This window comes from Macrobrachium nipponense, chromosome 24 (genome assembly GCF_015104395.2).
Source record: "Macrobrachium nipponense isolate FS-2020 chromosome 24, ASM1510439v2, whole genome shotgun sequence".
Classification (NCBI taxonomy): Eukaryota; Metazoa; Arthropoda; class Malacostraca; order Decapoda; family Palaemonidae; genus Macrobrachium; species Macrobrachium nipponense.
In genome coordinates this window covers 78,686,352-78,710,500 of record NC_061091.1, presented here as the reverse complement: position 1 = coordinate 78,710,500, position 24,149 = coordinate 78,686,352, and the positions used below count along the sequence as shown (strand labels likewise).

Sequence of the window (24,149 nt, the reverse complement as noted above, 5' to 3'; positions counted from 1 at the left end):
CCATGGATGCCTTTTACATGGCTATGGTGGTTGCTCAATTGTTGTGTAGATTTTTTCCTGCTTCTTTCGGACAAGTTTGCATTTTGTCTAAGGTGCATGGTTAGGTTGAGTTCATGAAAGAGATGCTTTGGATTCTGGGGTCTCATGCCCACCTTTGGACCATTCCAAATTGTTGGGCAGCTCAACTCGTTCATCTGGACTGGAGGGTGGAAAAGAGCTACATAACCAAGCACTTGTCTGAAGACTTAGGTCTATTGATTTGCTCTCTCCACTTCCTTGAGTGATGCAGGATGGAGTACCTGTTTTAAGTAACAATGATGTGGTGGCAAATGATGCAATATGTGGAAGCAGACATATGCATAGCGTGAATGGCATAAAAGGGTCAATAATTCATGATGATAAAGAGGAAATTTTATTAAATTTAATACAACTGAATAATTTGTTCATCAATAAAAAAGTAAGCCAAATTATTTTTTTTTTGGAAAGCTATCCTGACTTGATCCATTACAATTCCCATAAAATAACATATAATTGCAATTCCTGACTTGGTGGAGTTCACAATATAAAATATTTAACCTAAATCCTCACCACAAAAGGATCTTGTACCACAAGGAAGGCAAAATGAAAGGAATTTCTATAACTTAAATTACGAAATAACGCGAGACACTTTTACAGGGAGTAAAAGTTACGAAACAGAAGTTGTATATACATATTGACATAGACGTCTTCAGCGCAATATGAGATTTTAATGGCTTATATCATAAAAAATATATTTTATGAAAGGTGCATATAAAAATAGTGCTGTAGCCTACATTGCAGGTAAAATAAATCTTCCAAGTGACTAGATATAAAATATTAAGCAGAATAAATACTAAAGTATTCATTACTCTACATAAAATTCTTAACTGATAGGAATATGATGACTTTTTAACCGTTGAGTTCTTAAAATATAATTTGATTGCGATGCATACATGACTAGACTTGACGAGATAAGCACAAAAGCATTCATAATCTCTCATATAACAAATTAATATTTTGTCCATTCCTAGCACAAAATTATCAAAAGTACAGTAATAATACAATAAAGTGCAATAACTTCTCTCAGTACCAGCAGTAAGAGAATTATGAAGTTAGAAGATCAATCTATCATTTTCCTTTCCATAAAATACTGATTTTATCACATTCCTCAGTCAAGATATATAGTTATCTTCAAGTTTTCTCAAGCTTTTATAAGCAAACGTTTAAAACTTGAAAATTGAACAGTATAGCTTATGAAAATAATAAAAATAATTAGAAATATAACCATTCAGTACAATAACCTCTCGGACAAACAATTCAACCTTCACACAAGGTGAAAAGTATGAAAAAATATAAATTTCTCGATCTTGAGGAAATGAAAATGTAACAAATACATTTAGCCATCTTGCTTGTTTTAGATTTCATATATTAAATGAAGTTAAGAATGAATGAAAGACATTTGCCAAAAAAAAAAAAAAAGATATATTGTACAATATCACAGCAGTGCAAATTTCAGTTTTATATAACAGCGCATTAAGTGGACGGAGTGATGAGTGGTTCAGAATCTTCAATGATTCTCTGAGGCACCAAAATCTTGTTGACAAGATTAGTATTAATATAACAAGCTGTGGCAACTTCTACTCTGCAATATAACTTCCTTTAAAATTAATTCATAGAAAATAAAAATCCTAATAACTTTAACCACTTACAAGTAAATTTCTTCACTTCCAGAGATTAGCCATAAAAACTATTAAATATATGAGTGGTTTTACTTAAAATACATTAATTAGCTTTCCAGTACTGCATAACATACTCACCAATGCACAATATGCATGACTAGGAAATATTTGACTCTACCACAACATTTTTAAAATGTCCCATGACAAAACTTAAAGTAAATTCATTCATTATAAATTAATGTACAACTACACAGACTCTTGAAATGACAATACATTATGCCAAAAATGTTTGTAGTTGTTGTGAATTTAATTAAAATTTACAGCAGTGGGAGACTAATTTGAAAAAAAAGTCCTGTAACTTGAAAAAAAGAAGTCCTGTAATGATAACAGGCACTGGAAAAGAATAATACAAACATCTAAAAAAATACTAATAGTGTTTTGCAACACTTGAATAAATATTCAGTTGAATATCTTTATATTCATTACTGTACCTGAATTATTAATTTTCAATAATTCAACAGTAAACCTTCAGTGGACTGCATTGCAATATTTTTATTTGCAAAGATGCAAAAAGTTTCTTTGATATTGTAAAAATTTTCGACTGAAATCAGTTTTATAACATACGGAGTGACCCAAGGTTTATTCTTTTCAAATCACCTCTTTCTCACTTTCAAAGGACAACGCATTAAGAAACTAGCACTACAACTTATGATTTCCCAGACCGAATTATTTTTGTCAAGGCGCTGATGTTGTTGTTCTTGATGGCTTGCCTGCATGCACTCACAACTGTTGTCTTGGATTTCCCAACTGAAAATGAAAATGAAGCAAATGCATAAAGGTGGTCACTGCAGGATATAAGATAAAAAAAAAATACTGCTATATGCCAGGATGTCATTCCAGAAAAGTAATTGTTATGCATGTATATTTAATACCCTAAATAGTGTGTGCCAGGTAAAGTATTTAGTCCTGTAACAAGCGGAATTAATTTTTCAATACAAATTCATTAATTTTATATACAGGCAGTCCCCGGGTTACGACGGGGGTTCCGTTCTTGAGATGCATTATAACCCGAAAATCGTCGTAAGCCGGAACATCATAAAAAATCCTAAGAAAACCTTACATTTAATGCTTTGGGTGCATTAAAAACTATGTAAACGGCATTCTTATTGCACTTTCCATTAAAAAAACTTCAAATATTGATTATTTTGCATTTTTGGAGTCATATTTCTTCTGCCAGATGAGCGTTGTAGGCGTCGTAACCCTGGAAATAATTTCTGGTGAATATAATTGAAAAGCGCCTTAACCTCGGAACGTTGTAAGCCAAACCCATCGTAACCCAGGGACTGCCTGTACTTCCTCATGTGTCAAATGCAAAACCCAAACACTTCAGTTCATATTAGCAAAAGATGAAGACTTACTCTTCCCTTTAAGTCAGTGCATGTGCATATGGTTGCACCAGGTCCTCTAAAGCTCACTGTGTTGCTCTTGGTATACATAGTCTGATTAGGTTAGGTATATCTTAGTTTAACCAGACCACTGAGCTGCTTAACAGCTCTCCTAGAGCTGGCCTGAAGGATTAGACATTTTTATGTGGCTAGGAACCAATTGGTTACCTAGCAATGGGACCTACAGCTTACTGAGGGATCCAAACCACATTATATCGAGAAATTAATTTCTAAAAACCAGAAACAAATTCCTCTTGATTCCACGTTAGCAGAGTGGTATACGTAGTCTGATTAAGCTGTGACGCAACAGTGAAGTTGGAAGGCATGCACTAAATTTAAAAGTATAGTGGGTTTGTTTGTTTGTATGGTGTTTTTACGTTGCATGGAACCAGTGGTGTTTTTATGTTGCATGGAACCAGTGGTTATTCAGCAACAGTACCAATGGCTTTACTTGACTTCCGAATCACGTCGAGAGTGAACTTCTATCACCAGAAATACACATCTCTTGACACCTCAATGGAATGCACGAGAATCGAACTCGTGGCCACCGAAGTGACAGGCCAAGAGCAAACTGATCACGACACTGAGGCGTGTAGTATTGGGTTTATATTCGAAGAGTTAATTCTGTTTTTGAAAAAATTTAAAATTTATAACAAACCCATCATACTGTTACAGAGCATGAATAGCAACTTTGTGGGATGGTACTGAGCTACTGGCAACCCATCTCATCAAGAGAGCACCTACAAGAACTGGTGGGAACTTTTAAATATTAAGACCCATACCTGGTCCCATAAGGGGTTGTGATGAAGTGGACCTCATGCAGTGCACAGTAGGAATTACTTAGGGTCCTTTGCAGGGTCTCTTCAGCCTTACTTATTAAAATAGCTTTCTTCCAGCTTTTGTGTTAGTCAGAGTATCATAGAACTCCAAGGACTTTCAGCACAGTTCATCCACTTTAGAATTCTTGTTCCTATGTCTCACTGAGTAGCCTCAGTTTTTTGGTCGTTTAGATGTTTCTTTCAATTATTCATGATTCTGGACTTAGGTGAATTACCATCGTTTATCTAAGCGATTCTGGCCCATTGCTTCTTCCAAGTTAAGGTTGGGGATACCTTATCTAACAAAAAAGGTCAGAAAGAAGGGGTTCCCCAAGGGATTGTACTCAGTATAACCTTATTTGTTCAGTTGTAAAAGAGATAACCTCTGTTATTGTCCTTGACATTCTCCATACTTTTTGCAGATGACTTCCCCAAATTTTATGCCGGAGTGTGAATGTCAGTAGTTCCAGCAAATCAAAAGAAACTACATCTGTTATCTGTTATATCTACTTGGAAGTATGGAAATATGCCAAGGAGATGGGAGATGGTACTGTGCTGTTATGCATAGGACATACCACTTAACAAAGAAATGTTTGATGAATAATGATCACCAGGCTTTTTGCAAAGACTGCCTGGTGCCCTTGATTGAAAGGCATTTGCTGGTTTACCCCATTCTCAGGGATCTGAGGAATCAGTACCTCTCTGTGAGGCTTGTGGTGAGGATGGCAGGGTTAGCCTTGTTGTGGTTCTCAGAGAGTGTGTTCTATATGGTGCCAGTGGCATTTTTAGCTTTATCTCAGAAGTTGGTCTCCCAGAAGAAATCTAATCCTAATTCTCGTTTCTGTTTAAATAATGAGCTCAAATGTTTTTTTAAATTTACTATGTATTTTTATTTATTTGAAGTTTTTAAGCAATGATACACTGGTAATTACCGTGGTGGTCATGATGCCAGATTACTACGTACTAATCATTCACTCATTCCCACCAGCATAACAGCTATTCAGCTGTCTTCAGCGTGATTTTTTGTTTTCATACAATCAACTTACCTGTCAGATATATACATAGCTAAGACTCCCGTCGTCCCCGACAGAAATTCAAATTTCGCGCCACTCGCTACAGGTAGGTCAGGTGATCTACCGGCCTGCCCTGGGTGGCAGGACTAGGAACCATCCCCGTTTTCTATCATATTTTCTCTGTCGCCGGTGGTATCAACATTGTTGTTATTACCTCCTGACTTAGATTCATTTTTCATCCTTTGATCATCGTTTTTCGGCTTTTTGGTGACGTATTTGGATCGTGTTTTGGCATTCGCTACAGTGGACTGTTTTTGGAATAACTCTTTTGGATTTTTCTCAGTATGTCTGATTCTAATGTGAGTGTGAGAATGTGTGTGAATGTAGGCTGCAGGGTGAGGATACCGAAAGCTTCGGTTGATCCTCACACTGTATGCCGTAAATGTAGGGGGTTTCAGTGTTCTGCTATTAATACTTGTAAGGAATGCGAGGGATTGAATGCAGAAGAGTGGAAGACTTTGACTTCTTATTTGAAGAAGTTAGAGAGGGATAGAATTAGACGATTGAAAGGTGTGAGTTCAAGGCCTATTGAGCCTTTCACTGATAATTCTAATCCTACTGATGTAGATTCTCCCTATGTATCTCATTCTCAGAGTGCTTTTTCGGATTCGGCATCGGAAAATCGCCAATCTGAAGCTACAATTAGAGACATGAAGTCCAAGATGGCTGACTTCAAAGGTAAGGCTAGTGAAAGTGAGCATTACAGTGAAGTGAGTTCTCCCAGTGTTGTGGAGGGGGCGTTTGATCGTCCCTGCGACGCTCCCAGGCCTAGACCTCTTCCAAGCTCACAAGCCCAGAGGAGAAGGAAAGTCGAAAGCCTTAAGGAGGTTGTGGGGAATCCCCAACGGTCAGACGTCCCTTCAGCTAGCTCTGCTTCGTGGCAGGCGGCTCAAGGGCGCTATAGAAAAAGCGTCCTTCGCGAGTGTTTCTCGTCCTCTCCCTCTCCCTCACCTAAACGAGGGTGGAAGGAATCGAACTTGTCGAGACCGCTGAAGCGTCATATGAAGCCTGACATAGATTCTAGTCCAGAGCGTTTCTCAGATGACGCTCCGTCTTCTAGCAAGAAAGCGTCACCTGAAGTGTACGCGGAAGTACCCTTTCCTTCTTCTCCCCCGAGTGATGACGAAAGACGTCATGCACTGGACGTGGGAGAAGCGTCAAGAAAGATCATTATGGCAGTTCAAGAGCAACTGTCATCTCTAGTGGGAGTTTTAGCGCCACGTCGGAAGGACGTGACGCTTCCAATTAAGAAGTCTCGTCCTCTCTCACCTGTTCAACGAGAAGCGTCATACAGACGGGAAAACGGCTAAACGTCTTACAGAACGAACTGCTAACACGCCTTACAGAAGCGTCTAGTTCGAGAGCGAGAACAGGTGCTTACGAGAGTTTCGTAACGCCAGAGAGACGTAAGACGTCTTTTAGACGCGAAGCGTCATTGGAAACGGAGCATAGACATGACGCTCCGTCCAATATTATGACGCCAAGTAGGACGCCTTTGGAGAGCGGAGCGTCTTCCAAGCGCGAAGCGTCATCGAGACGTCATCCATGACGCTTGGCGAACGGGAAGCGTCATGTAAGCATGAAGCGTCTTCTAAAATTCTAGAGAAGCCGAAGCTTATGACGCCTTCCAAGACTATTAGAGCGGGAAAGAGGAAGGATTATCATTCCCTTAGCCCCTCTCCTATTAGGAGTTTGTCTCCTCAAGAAGAAGAACGTTCGGAAAGGAGAGCGGAGACGCATGTAGATCCCGAGTTAGAGGAAAACTCGGATGACGAATATAGTGGAAGAGAAGGTCTGTCTAACTATAAGGTGTTGACTACCCTACTTCTTGAGGAGTACGGAGACGAGTTGACGCCTGCCGCTCCTCCTTCTCCGCGCTCGCTCTTTTCCAGTGCTAAGACGAAGAAGCCTTCGTCTTTTCTCAAAATGAAACCCACCATATCGATGAAGAGAGCTTTACATTCCTTAGACTCATGGATGAAGTCTAAGAAAGACTTAGTGAGGACAGTCTTCTGCATGCCTCCAGCAAGATTAGCTGGGAAAAGAGGCATTTGGTATCAGACGGGAGAGAATATGGGTATTGCTCTCCCTTCTACAACCGAAACAGATTTTTCGACTTTGGTTGACGCTTCACGGCGTCAAAGTCTCAATTCTGCACGGATTACGTGGGGAATTTCGGAACTGGATCATCTCCTCAAGGGACTCTTTCGTGTATTGGAAGTTTTTAACTTCTTAGATTGGTCCCTTGGGGTGATGTCCAAGAAAGCCCATGATTCGGAAGGAATCGAACCTGAAGCCCTGTTATGCATATTGTCTTGTATTGACAAGGCGGTACAGGATGGATCTTTTGAAATCTCTTTGTTTGGGGCAGGTCTTTTAAAGAAAAGGACTGTATATGGCGCCTTCTTAACAAAGGCAGTCTCACATGCTCAGAGAGCAGCACTTCTATATGCGCCTCTATCTGACTTTTTGTTCCCTTCTCAGTTAGTAAAGGACATTGCGCATTCTTTAACTGAGAAGGCAACTCAGGATCTGCTGACGCAGTCAGCAAGAAAGAAGAAACCTGTTGCTGCAGCGGACAAGAAAGGACCCAGTACAACGGTGCAGCCCTTTCGAGGTGGTCCGACCTCCAGACCTTCCACAAGGAGGAAGGCTCCAGAGAAGAGAGGTAGATCTGCTTTTCGTCCCTTTAAGAAGGGAAAATGAAGATTCTCTCCTCCAAGCACCAGTAGGTGCCAGGCTCCTGGGATTTGTGGAAGCCTGGACACTGATAAATGCAGACGCGTCATCTTTGGCGATCTTAAGGAGGGGATATCGTATCCCTTTCCTGAACACTCCTCCCCTAACGTCAATACCAAGGGAACTATCAGCCAAATACAAGGATCCTGTGCTGAGGATACTCTTCGATCGATGGTGGAACAAATGTGGGACAAGAGAGCGATAGAATTGGTACGGGATCAACACTCCCCGGGGTTTTACAATCGCCTTTTTCTGGTGGCGAAAGCCTCGGGAGGCTGGAGACCAGTACTGGACGTCAGCTCTCTGAACAAATTTGTTCAGAAGGAGAAGTTCTCCATGGAGACTTCTGCTTCAGTCATGGCGTCATTACGACAGGGAGATTGGATGGTGTCTTTAGATCTCCAGGACGCCTACTTTCACGTCCCGATCCACCCTTCATCGAAGAAGTACCTCCGTTTCATGACGGGGGAAGGATCTTTCAGTTCAGAGCCTTGTGTTTCGGCCTGTCCACAGCTCCTCAGGTCTTCACAAGCCTGATGAAGAATGTGGCGAGGTTTCTTCACCTCAAAGGAGTGAATGTCTCTATGTATCTGGACGACTGGCTCATCAGGGCCAGATCGGAGAGACAGTGCTTGGAGGACCTAAAGTTAACTCTGGATTTAATCAAAGCGTTGGGATTGCTTGTGAACCTCGAGAAGTCTCAGCTGACCCCCAGACAAGACCTAGTCTATCTGGGGATTCGGATGGATTCTCGGGGGTTTTCGAGTTTTTCCTTCGCAAGAGAGAATCGCAAAAGGTTTGCGGATAGTCTCTCTCTTCTTAGAGAAGCAACAAACGTCGGCGAGGGAATGGTTGAGCCTTCTGGGGACGCTTTCCTCGCTAGAACAATTCTTCCCTCTAGGAAGACTTCATATACGTCCGCTTCAATTCTTCCTCAAGAGGTCTTGGAGCTGGAAAACCGGACAACTGTCGGACGTTTTTCCCATTCCAGTGGAGATAAAGTCACACCTACAGTGGTGGTTGCTCCCTCTGGAAGAGAACAAAGGGATCTCTCTAAGAACACAGAACCCAGACCTAGTGTTGTTCTCCGACGCGTCGGAGAGAGGTTGGGGAGCGACATTAGGCTCAGAGGAAGTGTCAGGCACCTGGGAACCAGCACAGGTGTCTTGGCACATAAACTGCAAAGAGCTCTTCGCCGTACATCTGGCCTTGAAGAGCCTAGAACCTCTGGTGTCAAACAAGGTAGTGCAAGTAAACGTGGACAACACCACCGCACTTGCCTACATTCGGAAACAGGGAGGGACGCACTCCTCGTTCCTTTACGAGCTCACGAGAGACCTATTACTTTGGACGTCTCACAGGAACATCTCCCTGCTGACAAGGTTCGTACAGGGAGTAAGGAATGTGAGGGCGGACAGGCTCAGCAGGAGGAACCAGGTCCTTCATACAGAATGGACACTACACGAGGAAGTGTGTCTCGATCTCTGGTCTCTGTGGGGAACTCCTCATGTGGATCTCTTCGCAACATTCATTTCAAAAAGGCTCCCAGTTTTTTGCTCGGTCGTGGAAGATCCAAGAGCTCTTATGGTAGACGCCTTCCTGCTAAATTGGTCTCGAGTAGACGTATATGCTTTTCCCCCATTCAAAATCCTGGGGTTAGTAATGAGAAAGTTTGTGGCGTCAAAAGAGACGAGGATGGACGTTAATAGCCCCCTTTTGGCCGGCCCAGGAATGGTTCACGGAGGTGGTAGAGTGGATCGTAGATTTTCCAAGATCCCTACCAAGAAGGATGGATCTTCTCAGACAAACCACACTTCAAGAGGTACCACCAAAACCTCCCCGCTCTCGCTCTGACTGCCTTTCGACTATCGAAAGACTTGTCAGAGCGAGAGGCTTTTCTCGCGAAGTGGCAAGCGCGATCGCGAGAGCACGCAGAACCTCCACTACGAAAGTATACCAATCAAAGTGGGAGGTATTTAGAAGGTGGTGTAGATCCAAGAAGTTGTCCTCCTCCACTACCTCTATAGCGGAAATTGCTGATTTCCTGCTATTCCTGAGAGAAAAATCTCATCTAGCCGTATCCACAATAAAGGGATACAGAAGTATGCTCTCGGCTGTATTCAGGAACAGAGGTTTAGATCTGGCAGATAATAAAGATCTCCACGATCTCATAAGGTCTTTTGAGACTTCAAAGTCTAAGGAACCAGTACCTCCGAACTGGAACCTAGACGTAGTCCTAAAGTATCTGTCATCGGAAAGATTCGAACCTCCTCATCGGGCATCGTTTAGAGACATTACCCGAAAATGCCTATTCCTATTATCTTTAGCTACGGCAAAGAGAATTAGTGAATTGCATGCTCTGCAGGATAAAGTAGGATTCAAAGGAGACTCAGCGATTTGCTCGTTTAAGACCCTGTTTTTAGCGAAAAACGAGAATCCTACGAATCCCTGGCCTAAGTCATTCGAAGTCAAAGGCATGTCGAGTCTCGTAGGCAGAGAAGCAGAGAGGTCTCTATGCCCTGTTAGAGCTCTGAAGTTCTACCTTCAGAGAAAGCATCAAATGGGAGGCTCTAGACAAGGTCTTTGGTGCGCGGTAAAAGACCCCACAAGACTGATGTCCAAGAATGCGCTGGCATTCTTTGTAAGAAACGTCATTACAGACGCTCATAAGGCCTGTCCTGACGAACAGTTACAACTGTTGAGAGTAAAAGCTCATGAAGTGAGAGCTATAGCGACGTCTCTCTCGTTTCATAAGAATATGTCGCTAAAAAAACATCATAGATACGACATTTTGGAGATGCAACTCAGTATTTGCATCTCATTACTTGAAAGACGTACGTGTGACATATGAGAAGTGTTTTTCTCTAGGTCCTTTCGTATCGGCGGATACGATTCTGGGTACGGGAGCCGACACCATCCTTAACTGTATATACTTTTCTTCTTTTTGGATATGGTCGAGAGTCTCTTCGAACAATGGAGGACTTAGGCTAGCACGGGCGGCCGTCTATGTTGTTCAGTAAGAGAATTCTTGTCATATCCAATTAGTTGAGTATAATTTTTTTTTTTTTTTTTGAAATTATGTATGTGTGCGTAGTGGTTTTTGAGTTACGGTTGTTGTGACGAGTTCGGGGATAACTCGGAACAATCCTTAGTTCTAACATATGGTTAGGATCAGGTGGTCGGGATTGGTTGTGTGCTCCTTCATAAGGTGTATTGTCATATAAGTGGATCAGCACCCATTGACAAAGTCCTTTCAGGCTCTGCCGAGTAAGCGGATAAGACCCCATCGGCAGACCCACAAGAACTCTTGGCCATAGATCATATATCTCGCTAAAGTTTCTTGAGGTGATGCAGACTACTGGGCAAACACCCACGAAGTCTACCACCTATCAGGTAGGAACCAAGGTTTTATTTATACCTACAACATATGTTGTTTACCTGTCTATTCCATATAGAAGCTGTCTCTTACCCTCCACCGAAGGGTGCCAATCAGCTATGTATATATCTGACAGGTAAGTTGATTGTATGAAAATGATATTGTTATGTTACAATAAAGTTTCATACATACTTACCTGGCAGATATATACAATTAAAGGCCCACCCAGCCTCCCCGCAGGAGACAGGTGGAAGAGAGAAAATATGATAGAAAACGGGGATGGTTCCTAGTCCTGCCACCCAGGGCAGGCCGGTAGATCACCTGACCTACCTGTAGCGAGTGGCGCGAAATTTGAATTTCTGTCGGGGACGACGGAGTCTTAGCTATGTATATATCTGCCAGGTAAGTATGTATGAAACTTTATTGTAACATAACAATATCATTTTTTATGGCTACACCATAATTTCGACACATTTCATGCTTCCTAGATACCAGCATCCCCTCGCCCCCTCCTCTCCCACCTAACTGAAAGCAAACATATCTTTCCTAGAGCAAGGATTCTTATTATGAAGTGGTATCAAGCGAAGAGATCCAGGGAGGTAATCCTACCAAGAGGGTCCTTGTGCCCTTCTAGTGTACTGAAATCTTTCTCTTGTAAATGTGGGCATGCACTAACACTTCAAACAAAAACATGAGGCTGTCTAAGGCAATGGTTTGCATGTATGATTCATGAGATTTATTTTAATATTTGTTCAGTAGCACCTCGACTTAACAGAGACCTTGGTGGCCAGGCCTTTAGATACGTATAAGTAATAAAGTTCATTAAATAGCAAAGATCTTATGTGACATCCTGTTCTTGAATATTTTTTAGATGCTAACCTAAACTATCCTGTACTTTACATGTAACATTCAATTTAGGAGGCATTTAAAAACGTATGACATCTAAAATGGTAGCCAGGCAAAAAGTAATGACAATAATGTAGCAGATATATACAGAAGACCATTTTAAACATAATAGTAATGACATCAAGTCAAATGTTCATTTTAAGTAGTACAGACTTACTGATGGCAAGTTTGACTCTTTTTATATTTAAACAAAAATCTCCTTACAGCACTGCTTACTCACCTCTTAATCGACCTGCTTTCTGTATAGTCTGATTGACTTGTTTGAGACAATTGAGAAGTTCCTGGTGGTTGTTGCATCTTATCTTGTACCCGTTGATGAGGTCTTTGTTCAGGTTAAACAGTTCGCTGTACCACTGGCGCATGCTTTGCCTGCATATAAAAAATGCAATGATCAACATACAAAAACTCCTTTTAATATTTTAACAATATACAAGCAGCCCCCGGTTATCGGCGGGCTCAGTTATTGACGATCCAGTTTTACAGCACTCGTCTAGCAAACATAAAATTGGCGATTTATGGCACCATAACAGGCCAAGTTCCGGTTATCAGTGCCATAAGGTGTCTTATGGCGCCATAACATACCTAGCAGAGGCGCCATAATGGTACTTATGGCGCCAATATCCGGGCCATTATGGTGCCATAAATCGCCGAGTTTCGGTTCATGGCAGTTTTCGCTTATCGGCACCCCCTTGGAAACGGAACCCCCGCTGAGAACCGGGGACTGCCTGTAAGGTCTTTTAGACATGAATATATGTATAACCAAAAAATAACTTCTATATTTTTTCAAGGTAATACTTTCACACTGAATTTAAGATTCTGGGAGTGAATGTTTGGGAACTATTATATCCTATATGAATACAAGATTCTCGTAGTGAAAGTTTGAAAACTATTACATCCTACATAACTGAATGAATAATTCAAGAAACATTTTATTAAAATTAAATTGGATGTTAATAAACAAGGTGTACAATATTAAACTTCACAAATTTTAATTATGAGGGTAAAAATTTGGCTAACAGGTAATAAAACTGACTTTAAATAACAACAGCATGTTTCATAAAAAAACTGACTTGGCTTTTAGTTTTCTGATATTTTTATTACTGGATAAAACAAAGTCTGAACAAAAGAAGTCATGGATGACACTGCCAAACCATTTTGCCAAATAAACTTGATAAATTCAGCTAAATTTCCTAAACAGTTTTTTTTTCAATCCTGTCTGACAACAATTAGCTATGAAAATGATGTTGAAACAGTTGGGAGGAGAGACTGTAAAGTAAAATAAAAAAATAGGAACAGTTATAGTAAAAGAAATGAAAGGGGTAACAGATAGGGGCTGAAGGGACACTGCATAGGCACTGCCCTCCTATTGGGGGAGTCCGACTTGTGTTAAATAATTGCTTCACAGTATAAAACAGTAGATTAATGTCTTGCAAATACTGCATGAAAAGCAGAGTGTGATGTTCTGGCCTCAAAAACCACAATAAGACTATAGTATATTACAAGTGATACTTTAAAGCAAATGAGAGTTTGTGAAACAGAAAAATTGATGTCTAGTTTCATGATACAAATAATTTACTCTATTTTATTTCTCCACAATTATAACAACCTTTCTAATGACTCAACAATTATAACAACCTTTCTAATGACTCAAAAATCTTAGGCAAATGTGGTTTAACATGGCAGTTAACATTACAACAAATACATTAACTGCACTTACATATCAAACATGAGTCTGGCATCTTCTGCCCTGACCACTAATGTGCGAATGACCCCAGAATGGTCCGCCATATCAGCAGACAGCCTTTGTCTTGTCGCATGATACTCTTCAACTCGTTCCAGCACTGTTCCCAGCTGTTCCAGTTCTGATGGAAAGTCTGCTTCAACCTGGCACATAAGAGTAGAAGAGAAGCTGAGACACAAATAGTTAATGATACACTGACCACAATTCACTAAACACAGACCACAATTTACTAAAACACAATAAAGAGTTGTACCCTGTAGAGTGGATGAAAGTATTAAAACAATAGGATACAAAGAGACTCTCTCCTGAATAGCATTGGTTAGAAGAAGAATGCTGTTAGATGGAGATTACAAAAAAATTTTTAAATTTATAACTGTCAGTTTGGCTTTGTGACAAGAGCAACATCAGAGGCAGTACATACTAAGGTGATGTATACAGGTAGAACTTACAGCAGGAGCCTACAGAGTATGAAGATAGGTATATGTGCTATACCCTACAGCAGTAGGAGCCAGAAAGATTCTGTGAGATCTATACGAAGACAGTACCTAATAGTATATCAAAAGAATCTACTAAGTAACAAAATAAAAAGACGAGAGTACTACAGTGGGGCTAATATCTAAAAAGCATCTTACCTGCAAATCTTCTAAATTGAGATAATTAGACAATGCTTGGATAAGGTCTCCAGCAAGATCCATATCATCCGTTTTAATGGTTAATTCACAATTGGCCGTCGACTGGATAACCAGCGGCATGGTGGTACGTAAGGACAAGAAAGAGATATCCAGGTCTCCTTGCTCCCCTAACTGCAGATCTTCCAAGAGCAAAAAATTTGCATTGATCCACATGACAATCTGAAAATAGTTGTTACTCTAGAAAGATGTTTCATTTCTGTAATTCTTGGTTATACAACAGTAATATTCTGAGATGATTCACTCAGACATGAAAAGGATGGCCAAGAATATATGTCAGTCAGTTTATTACTGAACGTCAATAACGGTAGTAGCCATGTATACCCCAACAGTCATTTGCAACAGTGGCAAAAGCTGAACATTTGCTTACCCTTGCAACACGCTCGTGAATTTTAAACTTGACAAAGCCTTGAGGTTGATTCACTGGGGTTGTACACAGGGCATACATTGAAAACCTCGGGAGCTGCCTGGTTAGCTCAAAGACATGGTAATGAAGAGACCCCTTGTAGCCAACCATAGCTTTGATGTGAAGATCAACTGGCACATCCTGCAAGATTTATAAAAAAAAATCTTTCAATAATAATAAAGTTAACACTTTCAATATGTTGCTAAGGAAGAAACGGTAAACTTTTAACTTATAAACAAAAGTCATATTAACATTCTAAAATTTAAAGTTTAACGAGCTGAAATTACTGGAAAATATATGATCAACATTTACAGGAACATGAAATAAGTATACCCTTGAACAATTCATAAGTCTGGGGAAGAATGTTAACTAGTCAACAGACATCTGTGTATACATGAGAGACAACCATATATGCACGCACGAACCTACCTGGAAAAGTGGATCACGTTCTTTTTGTTTTTAAAAGGATTAAGAGCGTCTGGAGTTTGCAAAGGCTCATGTATAGGTTATGTTCAAAGTAATAGGTTTCTGGAAAAACAAATATAAATGCAGAAGATAAAAACTTAAGGACGGAGACCTTACCTTGATCATCCATAAGTTGTATCTAGCCAACCCTATACATAAGCACTAGGTGTTTTGACTCTGTGATCAGTTAAACTATATGATGATATGTAAGGAAGCTCTTTTACTTTTATTTGATGCAAAGGTTTGTTTATTACAGGGACACCTCATCTTTTCTGAGATGGAAACCCTGATTTATTCCACATGGATTCTTCTTGAATTCCACCTACCTTCGGGGGATACAGAGGAACTCGTACACTACTTGCCAGCGCATTGTCTCTCGGATGAAAAACATGACTCTCGCCTTCAAATATTCCTTCCGCAAATATGATGACGGCTTTAATTACAGTGTCGTTGGTTGTTGCCAAAGCAATCTCCACATGAGGCTGAAAGATGCAGAAAAAAGATTGGCTACAAAAACTTCTCAGATGACTGATTTTTAATCCCTAAAATGTGATGGAAGTAATTGGAAACCTGTACATACGAAACATAAGTGATGAAATGAAGATAGACAGAGGGCAGTTAAAGACAGGGACAGGCAAGAGTGATGATAGAAAAGTCGAGAGGGAGAGATGAAATGAAGCTGGGAAGTATATGGCAACCACAAAGAAAAGGGTACTGGAGAAATGGAATTTTTTTGTTTCCTAGCAAAAGGAAAGCAATGAAATGTTCAGATGACATAAGTGTGGAAAAGTGAAGAGGTCTGACAGGGCAAAGTATACTGAAAATTAAACTAAAATAGACAGATTAGAAAAGACAAATGAAGATGAATGGGCAAGTACTAATGACATATCAGAACTCACGAATTACAGCAGATAAATAATTGTGCTCTAACAGCAATGACAATTCCTGTAATAGACATTTTCATACAATCATCAAATAATGTGGAGACGATTTTTTCTATATATTTTAACATTTCTTTGTACGCTTTCAGTACCAGTATGAAACGTGCTACCAACAATAAGAAAGACTGATAGAAAACTGCAAATTCACTGAGAGCAAAATTTCTTTCCAGAAACAAGGAAATATTACTTGTCAAGAACCTACATACTTCCAACACATCTTAAGACCTACTTACTGGTTTATTTTTTTCTTCACTGCCCATATCAATAGCAAGTCCAGTTTGAAGCTGAGTATTCGCCTGCAAGAAAGAAACCACATTTAGCAATAATATATATGTTTCAACCTTTAGATCATTATCTTTAAATTCCTTATTTGAATAAACTTACTTCATGGAAGAGATTCTTGGATCCCTACAACTGTACCATATTGTAAGTCTAGTAAACTTTAGTGAATCTTCAGCCCATCGAATAGTCTAATTTTGCTCTGGTTGAAAATCACGGATCTGCATCAGCTGTTACCTAACATCACCAACTAGTGAAAGTGACAAGCAAGATACATCTCTAACTCACATAACTCCTTGTGGGGACTGACCTTCCTGACCAATGTGGATGGGTTCTTGAACTTCAACCCTATCTCTTCACTGTCAACCATAACAGGCAATGGTATAACAATTCATTATTACAAGTCACAGCTGTTAACTAACATCCCCATAGAGGGGTAGCGCCATCAGTGTATACCTTACACACTGCAATGTGTGCATTACCTAAGGTTCTTTGCAGGATCCCTTCAGTTCCTACCTGCAGCCACCTTTCATTCCTTTTACTATATCCCCATTCATATGCTCTTTCTTCCACCTTGCTTTCCACCTCTCCTAACAGTTTTTTCAGCATTATTTTCATCGCTGAATGACACAATTGGTCCCTGTGTTGGCCTTGGGCCTAAATTATATTCCTTAACTGACATAAATATTGTCACACCTCTCCTATTCTTTGTCACCTTATCTTCAAGAGGGTTGCAGAGTTGAAGGACTTAATTAAGTCACTTCTTCAAGATGATTATTCCAACTGGACAACCAAATTAATGGTTGGTTTGATACATATGCAAGACAATTCATTTTAAAACTAATTTTGTTCTGTACGTACCATTTCCATAAACTGAGCACTCCTCTTTAACGAATGTGAGTAAGTGGCTAACACTTAAAACTGAAGTGTAAGGCTACTGAAGACAACACTTTAAATATGTGAAACATTGCATTTAGTTAAAAATTTTCATAACGCCTACAGTATGCTTTGCAAGGTACACTCTAGGAAGAAGAGCACACGTTGTCAATATCATATCATGTACGCTGTACACCCTACTGAAAATGGAAATATTTCTCGATACACATTGATAATGGGTACAGAAGGAGAGTGACTAATGTAAGAGTAGCTCTGTGCATCCATATTTTAGTCAGGAACTATTTACTAAAAAGAACTATAAAATTTTTTATAAGGTTTTCATTCTGTACATTTACAGATCACAACAAGTATGGCCCAATTAATCTAGAATATGTTTCTTTTTCTATACTTACAGGTATAATTCCAACTTGGTCGCCTGCTGACGAGGGTTTACCATAAATGATCTCTCCAGACGATCCCATCCTCTGGTTTTCCTCGTAGTTTTTCAATTCCATCAGAAGAGTGTGGCGTCTCTGACTTAATTCCCTTATTGTCTCCTGTTCAATGTTCACGTCCATCAAAGAGTACCGACTCTCAGGGGACGACGGCTGGTATCCTCTGACTAGAAGGATATAAAGAGTCTATTAGCACTGATGTGCTTCTTTTGAAAACTTAAAACTAGACAGAAAGTGCATCTAAAACTATCATTGTCAGCTACAAAGAATTGATAATATGTATACTGTAATTATGAAAAATTTTAAATATAAAATATTCCTGTTCCATAAATACAGACCTTTCATTTTAACCATACCTGAATACCAGAGACAAAAGGATACCCTCCAACCTAACGCTGTTAATAGTTTTTTCATTGTCGCAGTTGGCTAAAGAAATGGCTCCAAGGAGATCCCAGTGAAGTAATTGCTTGTACTTACAAAACCTGAGAATCCCTGGTATTATATTTGTTCCTACAAGAGGGAATGTTTTACTTTCCTTAGGCTGAGGATAAGATACATGTAGCACCTCAGATCATTCCATCCAAATGGAAATCCATAAAGTTGGTGCTGTAGTATGTGTCTGTAATTTAAATAGATCTAAGGAGTGTCTGTGAGTCATACTTATTTAGTAAAATATGCGCATCTGGTTGTAGTGTGCATTGTACTTTGAAATATGGAGTTGAATATGATATTGTTAGTATACAATAAAGTTTTGTACATACTTACCTGGCAGATATATACTTAGCTTACGTCTCTGACGTCACGACAGAAAATTTGAAAATCGCGGCACACGCTACAGGTAGGTCAGGTGATCTACCTTGACCCGCAGCCTGGGTGGCGGGTGTAAGAACCAATCCCCCTTTCCTGTCAGATTTTCTCTTCCACCTGTTTCCCTCCTGAGGGGAGGCTGGGAGGGCCATCAATCGTATATATCTGCCAGGTAAGTATGTACAAAACTTTATTGTATACTAACAATATCATTTTTGTACATGAACTTCCCTGCCAGATATATACTTAGCTGATTGACACCCTTGGTGGAGGGAAAGAGACATTCAAGTACAAAGAAAGGGGAGACAACACATGTTAAAGGAATTAAAACAACCTTGGTTCTTACCTGATTTAGGCAGAAGACTTCATAGTTACTGTCTATTAGTCTGCGTTGCCTGAAGAGTTACAGCGAGGGCGTGACCTACAGCTGAAAAAACTCATTGGGTTACAATGGGAACTGACTCCGCTTACTTGGTAGAATCCAGTTAGGGTCTTGTCAAAGGGGATCAACCCACTTAAATGACAGAGCCTGTCCACTACCAATGCAAGGAGCTTCAAGCACAAACCGATCACCTAATCAAAACACAAATGTTAGAAAAATACGAAAGAAGGAGGTGCCTCCTGCATCCTCCTTCCCACAACCAAAAACAATACAAATACAACAAGGGAAAAATATCTAAAAAGGATATGCTTCAGCTCCCTGCCCCAGCACTGAATCCGCCGATACGTACGGGCCTAACCCAAAGCACTTCTCATACGTAATTCTTACGTCTTTCAGGTAGTGGTTGGAGAAGACTGACTCACACCTCCAAAAAGTCGCTTTCATGAGGTTTTGTAAAGACATTCTTCTTGAAAGCCAAAGACGTCGAGATGGCCCTTACCTCATGCGCCTTGACTTTCAGAAGTCTATACTGATCCTGGTTACAAGATGCGTGGGCTTCTTTTATAAGGTTCCTAATAAAGAATGACAGGGCATTCTTTGACAAAGGCCTACTGGGGTCTCTTACAGAACACCAGAGGTTGTCTGAGTTAGCCCCAAGTCTTTTCTTCCTCTGGAGATAAAACTTTAGGCTCCTTACAGGGCAAAGAGTCCTTTCCTCTTCTACTCCAACTAGGGAGGATAAGCTTTTTATCTCGAAGCTCCTGGGCCAAGGGGATGAGGGGTTTTCATTCTTGGCCAGGAAAGACGGGAGAAACGAACAAACAGCGGAGTCTCCTTGGAACCCCACATCTCCTTCCAGAGCTTGCAGTTCGCTGACTCTCTTAGCTGAAGCTAAAGCGCAGAGAAACAAAGTCTTCATAGAGAGGTCTCTGAAAGAGGCTGATTGGGGAGGTTCGAATCTCGAGGACCTCAGGAACAATAATACTACGTCCAGGTTCCAGCTTGGGGTTAAACAAGAGGTTCTTTTAGAAGTCTCAAACGACTTGATTAAATCATGCAGATCCTTATCTTCAGAGATGTTTAATCCCCTGTGTCTGAACACAGAAGATAGCATGCTCCTGTAGCCCTTTATCGTCAAGACTACCAGACCGCATTTTTCCCTCAGGAAAAGAAGAAAGTCTGCTATTTGGGTCACAGAGGTACTGGAGGAGGAAACGTTCTGATTCCTGCACCAGCGTCGAAAAACATCCCACTTCGACTGGTAGACCCTGGTGGTGGAAGGTCTACGTGCATTGGCAATTGCCCTTGCAGACTTTGCCGAAAAGCCCTTAGCTCTGACCAGACTCTTGATAGTCTGAATCCAGTCAGACTGAGAGCGGGGAGGTTCTTGTGAAACCTGTCGAAGTGGGGCTGTTTGAGCAGATCGACTCTTAGTGGCAGGGATCTTGGAATATCTACTAACCATTCCAGTACCTCTGTGAACCAGTCCTGGGCGGGCCAGAACGGAGCTATCAAGGTCATCCTTGCTCCCTCCGATGCTGAGAATTTCCTTAGAGTTTCCCCCAGAATCTTGAAAGGAGGAAATGCATAAAGGTCTAAGTTCTTCCAGTCCATCAGGAACGCGTCTACCGTTACTGCTCTCGGGTCTGATATCGGGGAGCAGTACAGGTCTATCCTTGCGTTCCTGGATGTCGCGAAGAGGTCCAGATGAGGTCTGCCCCACGTCTTCCACAGCTCCTGGCATACGTCCGAGTGCAGAGTCCACTCTGAGGGAAGGACTTGGTTTCTTCTGCTTAGCAGATCTGCTCTGACATTTCTTTCTCCCTGTACGAACCTGGTGAGGAGACTTATCTCCCTTTCCTCCAACCACCAAAGGAGCATTCTTGCTGTTTCACACAGGGAGAATGAGCGAGTCCCCCCCTGCTTCCGAATGTAAGCCAGGGCTGTGTTGTCCGAGTTGATCTGAACCGAAGTCTTCTGGACAAGGGCTCGAACGCTTTGAGGGCCAACCAAATCGCCGTCAGTTCTTTTTTGTGATGTGCCAGGACACCTGTTCCCCTACCCAGGTGCCTGACACTTCTCTCGAGCCGAGAGTCGCTCCCCAACCTTTGTCCGACGCGTCTGCAAATAACACTAGGTTGGGGTTCTGCAAATGTAAGGAAATGCCTTCCTTGAAGAGAAGAGGGTCTGCCCACCAACGGAGATCCTCCTTTATCTCGTTCGAGATCTTGAAGATGAAATCTAGACCCTGAGAACTGCGGTTCCAGTTCCGATTTAGAAAGAACTGGAGGGGTCTGAGGTGCAACCTCCCTAGAGAAACGAATTGCTCCAGCGAGGAGAGTGTCCCCAACAGACTCATCCACTCCCTCACTGTGCATACATCTTTCTCTAGAAAGCTTGCGACCTTCTCTGAACAACGGGCTATCCTTTCTGGGGATGGATACGCACGAAAAACCTGAGAAACCATCGAATCCTCAGATAGATACGATCTTGGCTGGGGATTAACTGTGATTTCTCGAAGTTTATCAACAAACCCAGAGAACTTGCTAAGGTCAACGTTATGTGAAGGTCCTCCAGACATTTCTCCTTCGATTTGGCTCTGATCAGCCAATCGTCCAAGTAGAGGGACACCCTCACTCCCTCGAGATGCAGCCATTGTGCTACGTTCTTCATTAGCCCTGTGAACACTAGGGGCTGTGGATAGGCCGAAGCACAAAGCCCTGAATTGGAAAACTTTCCCTTTCCACATGAATCTTAACCCTTAAACGCCGACTGGATGTATTTTACGTCAACATTTTTTGTCTCTCGGGTGCCGACTGGACGTATTTACGTCGACATACAAAAGTTTTTTTAAAAATTCGCGGAAAATACTTTTAGGCCTACCAGCCGAAAACTCTTGAATCACGCGCCTTGGGGGATGCTGGGAGTTCACGGATCAAGGTGTTGTTTTGTTTACAATCGTTACGCAGGCGCGCAAGCGCGAATTTCTTTCTTGCCGCACTAAAAAGTATCTGTGACACATCTCGGAAATTATTTCGTCACTTTGACATAATTTTTGTACCATTTTAAATTAGCCGTTACATGGAGTATTATATATGAAAATGTGAGCATTTTTATGTAAAATACAACAAAAAAATTTTAATTTATACCCATGGATTGTAGCTTTTATCAGTTTTGAGATATTTTCATGTAAATAACGATAAGTGCCAAAATTTCAACCTTCGGTCAACTTTGACTCTACCGAAATGGTCGAAAAACGCAATTGTAAGCTAAAACTCTTATATTTTAGTAATATTCAATCATTTACCTTAATTTTGCAACTAATTGGAAGTCTCTAGCACAATATTTCGATTTATGGTGAATTTATGAAAAAACTTTTTCCTTACATCCGCGTGGTAACTCTTCCGAAAAAAATCATACATGCGATTGTGGTAATGTTTGCACCATTTTAAATTAGCCGTTACATAAAAGTTTTTATATATGAAAAAAAAAAAAAAAAAAAAAAAATGTGCGAAATTTCATGCACAATACAACTAAAAACAACCCATGGTTGTAGCTTTTATCAATTTTGAAATATTTTCATATACAAAATGATAAGTGACAAATTTTCAACCTTCGGTCAACTTTGACTCTACCGAAATGGTCGAAAAATGCAATTGTAAGCTAAACGCTTATATTCTAGTAATATTCAAGCATTACCTTCATTTTGCAACAAATTGGAAGTCTCTAGCACAATATTTCGATTTTTATGGTGAATTTATGAAAAAAATAACATTTTCTTTACGTCCGCGCGGTAACTCTTCCGAAAAAATCATACGTGCGATTGTGGTAATGTTTGCACCATTTTAAATTAGCCGTTACATAAAGTTTTATATATGAAAATGTGCGCAATTTCATGTATAATACAACAATAAATAGTTGAAGGTTGTAGCTTTTCTCATTTTCGAAATATTTGCATATAAATCACGATAAATAGAAAAAAACCCACGTTCGGTCAAATTTGACTCTACCGAAATGTTCGAAAAACGCAATTGTAAGATAAAACTCTTACAGTCTAGTAATATTTAAATATTTAAATTTATGGTGAATTTTTAAAAAAAATTTCCATCCCTCCGCGCACGGATTCCCCGCCACAAATCTCCGAAATGCGTAAGTACATTTCGAATATTTGCTCCATTTCATATTAGGCATTTCATAGAGTTTTATATATGAAAATGTGCGCAATATCATGTAGAATAAAACGAAAAATATTTGAAAGTTGTAGCTTTTCTTATTTCCGAAATAATTGCATATAAAAAAAAAATATATATATAAAAAAATTCAACATTCGGTCAACTTTAACTCGTCAGATATGGTCAAAAACTGCATTTGTAAGCTAATATTCTTACAGTATAAAGTAATATTCAATCATTTGTCTTCATTTTGAAAGAAATTGGAAGTCTCTAGGAAAATATGTAGATTTATGGTGAATTTTTGAAAAAAATATTTCTGGGCTCAGCTCGTGTCGCTTGCGCGAAATATCCTTTAATCTATTATTTCTAGGGTAAATGTACTAACAACATACCAGAGAATAAATAAAATAAAGAAAAAGGTCAGTATACTTGAATCGCTACACCCTCTAGGAGGGTGTCGGTATGAACACTAGGCGAGTGAGACCACTACCACGAGCCAAATGCCAATAGAAAATCTCCCACTACAAACCCTCCAAGAGGGGAGCCGTCCCACAGAGTGAGCAGCTCGTACTACTACTACTACCATCCCATGCTGCCGACTGCTGCGGCCTCTGGTGGCCATCCTTTTCAGTTAGCGCACACGAGTCACACGTGTTATTTTTCTCTCTGTGTTTTTTGTGCCCTTTCTTCGGATTTTCAATAATGGAGCGTGCAGCTATTGCAGCAGCTAAGTTAAGTACTCAGTATTTACGGTTAGTTGGTTTTTTCCGTCCCTGAGACAGTATTTGCCGTTTTTTAGGTATAAATACGTTCTCGGGGTCGGAAGCATGGCAGCATGGTCCTGCCGCGTGATGGGTTCGTTCTTGGTCTCCCATACCTAGA

At 40.5% G+C, this 24,149-nt stretch overlaps 1 protein-coding gene across 1 annotated transcript in view; it reads right to left on the bottom strand.

Moving 5' to 3' along the window:
- Positions 1–457: 457 nt before the first annotated feature.
- LOC135205837 (Bardet-Biedl syndrome 2 protein homolog) overlaps positions 458–24,149 on the bottom strand; it is a 65,683-nt gene continuing 41,991 nt past the window's right edge. Inside the window, exons 8-15 of the mRNA XM_064237091.1 lie at positions 17,865–18,073; positions 16,530–16,592; positions 15,682–15,837; positions 14,855–15,031; positions 14,428–14,646; positions 13,772–13,938; positions 12,275–12,423; positions 458–2,504 (exon numbers count right to left, since the gene is read on the bottom strand). Coding sequence (XP_064093161.1) covers positions 2,404–2,504; positions 12,275–12,423; positions 13,772–13,938; positions 14,428–14,646; positions 14,855–15,031; positions 15,682–15,837; positions 16,530–16,592; positions 17,865–18,073 — 1,241 coding nt within the window. The 3' untranslated portion in view covers positions 458–2,403. The remainder of the gene's footprint in view (positions 2,505–12,274; positions 12,424–13,771; positions 13,939–14,427; positions 14,647–14,854; positions 15,032–15,681; positions 15,838–16,529; positions 16,593–17,864; positions 18,074–24,149) is intronic.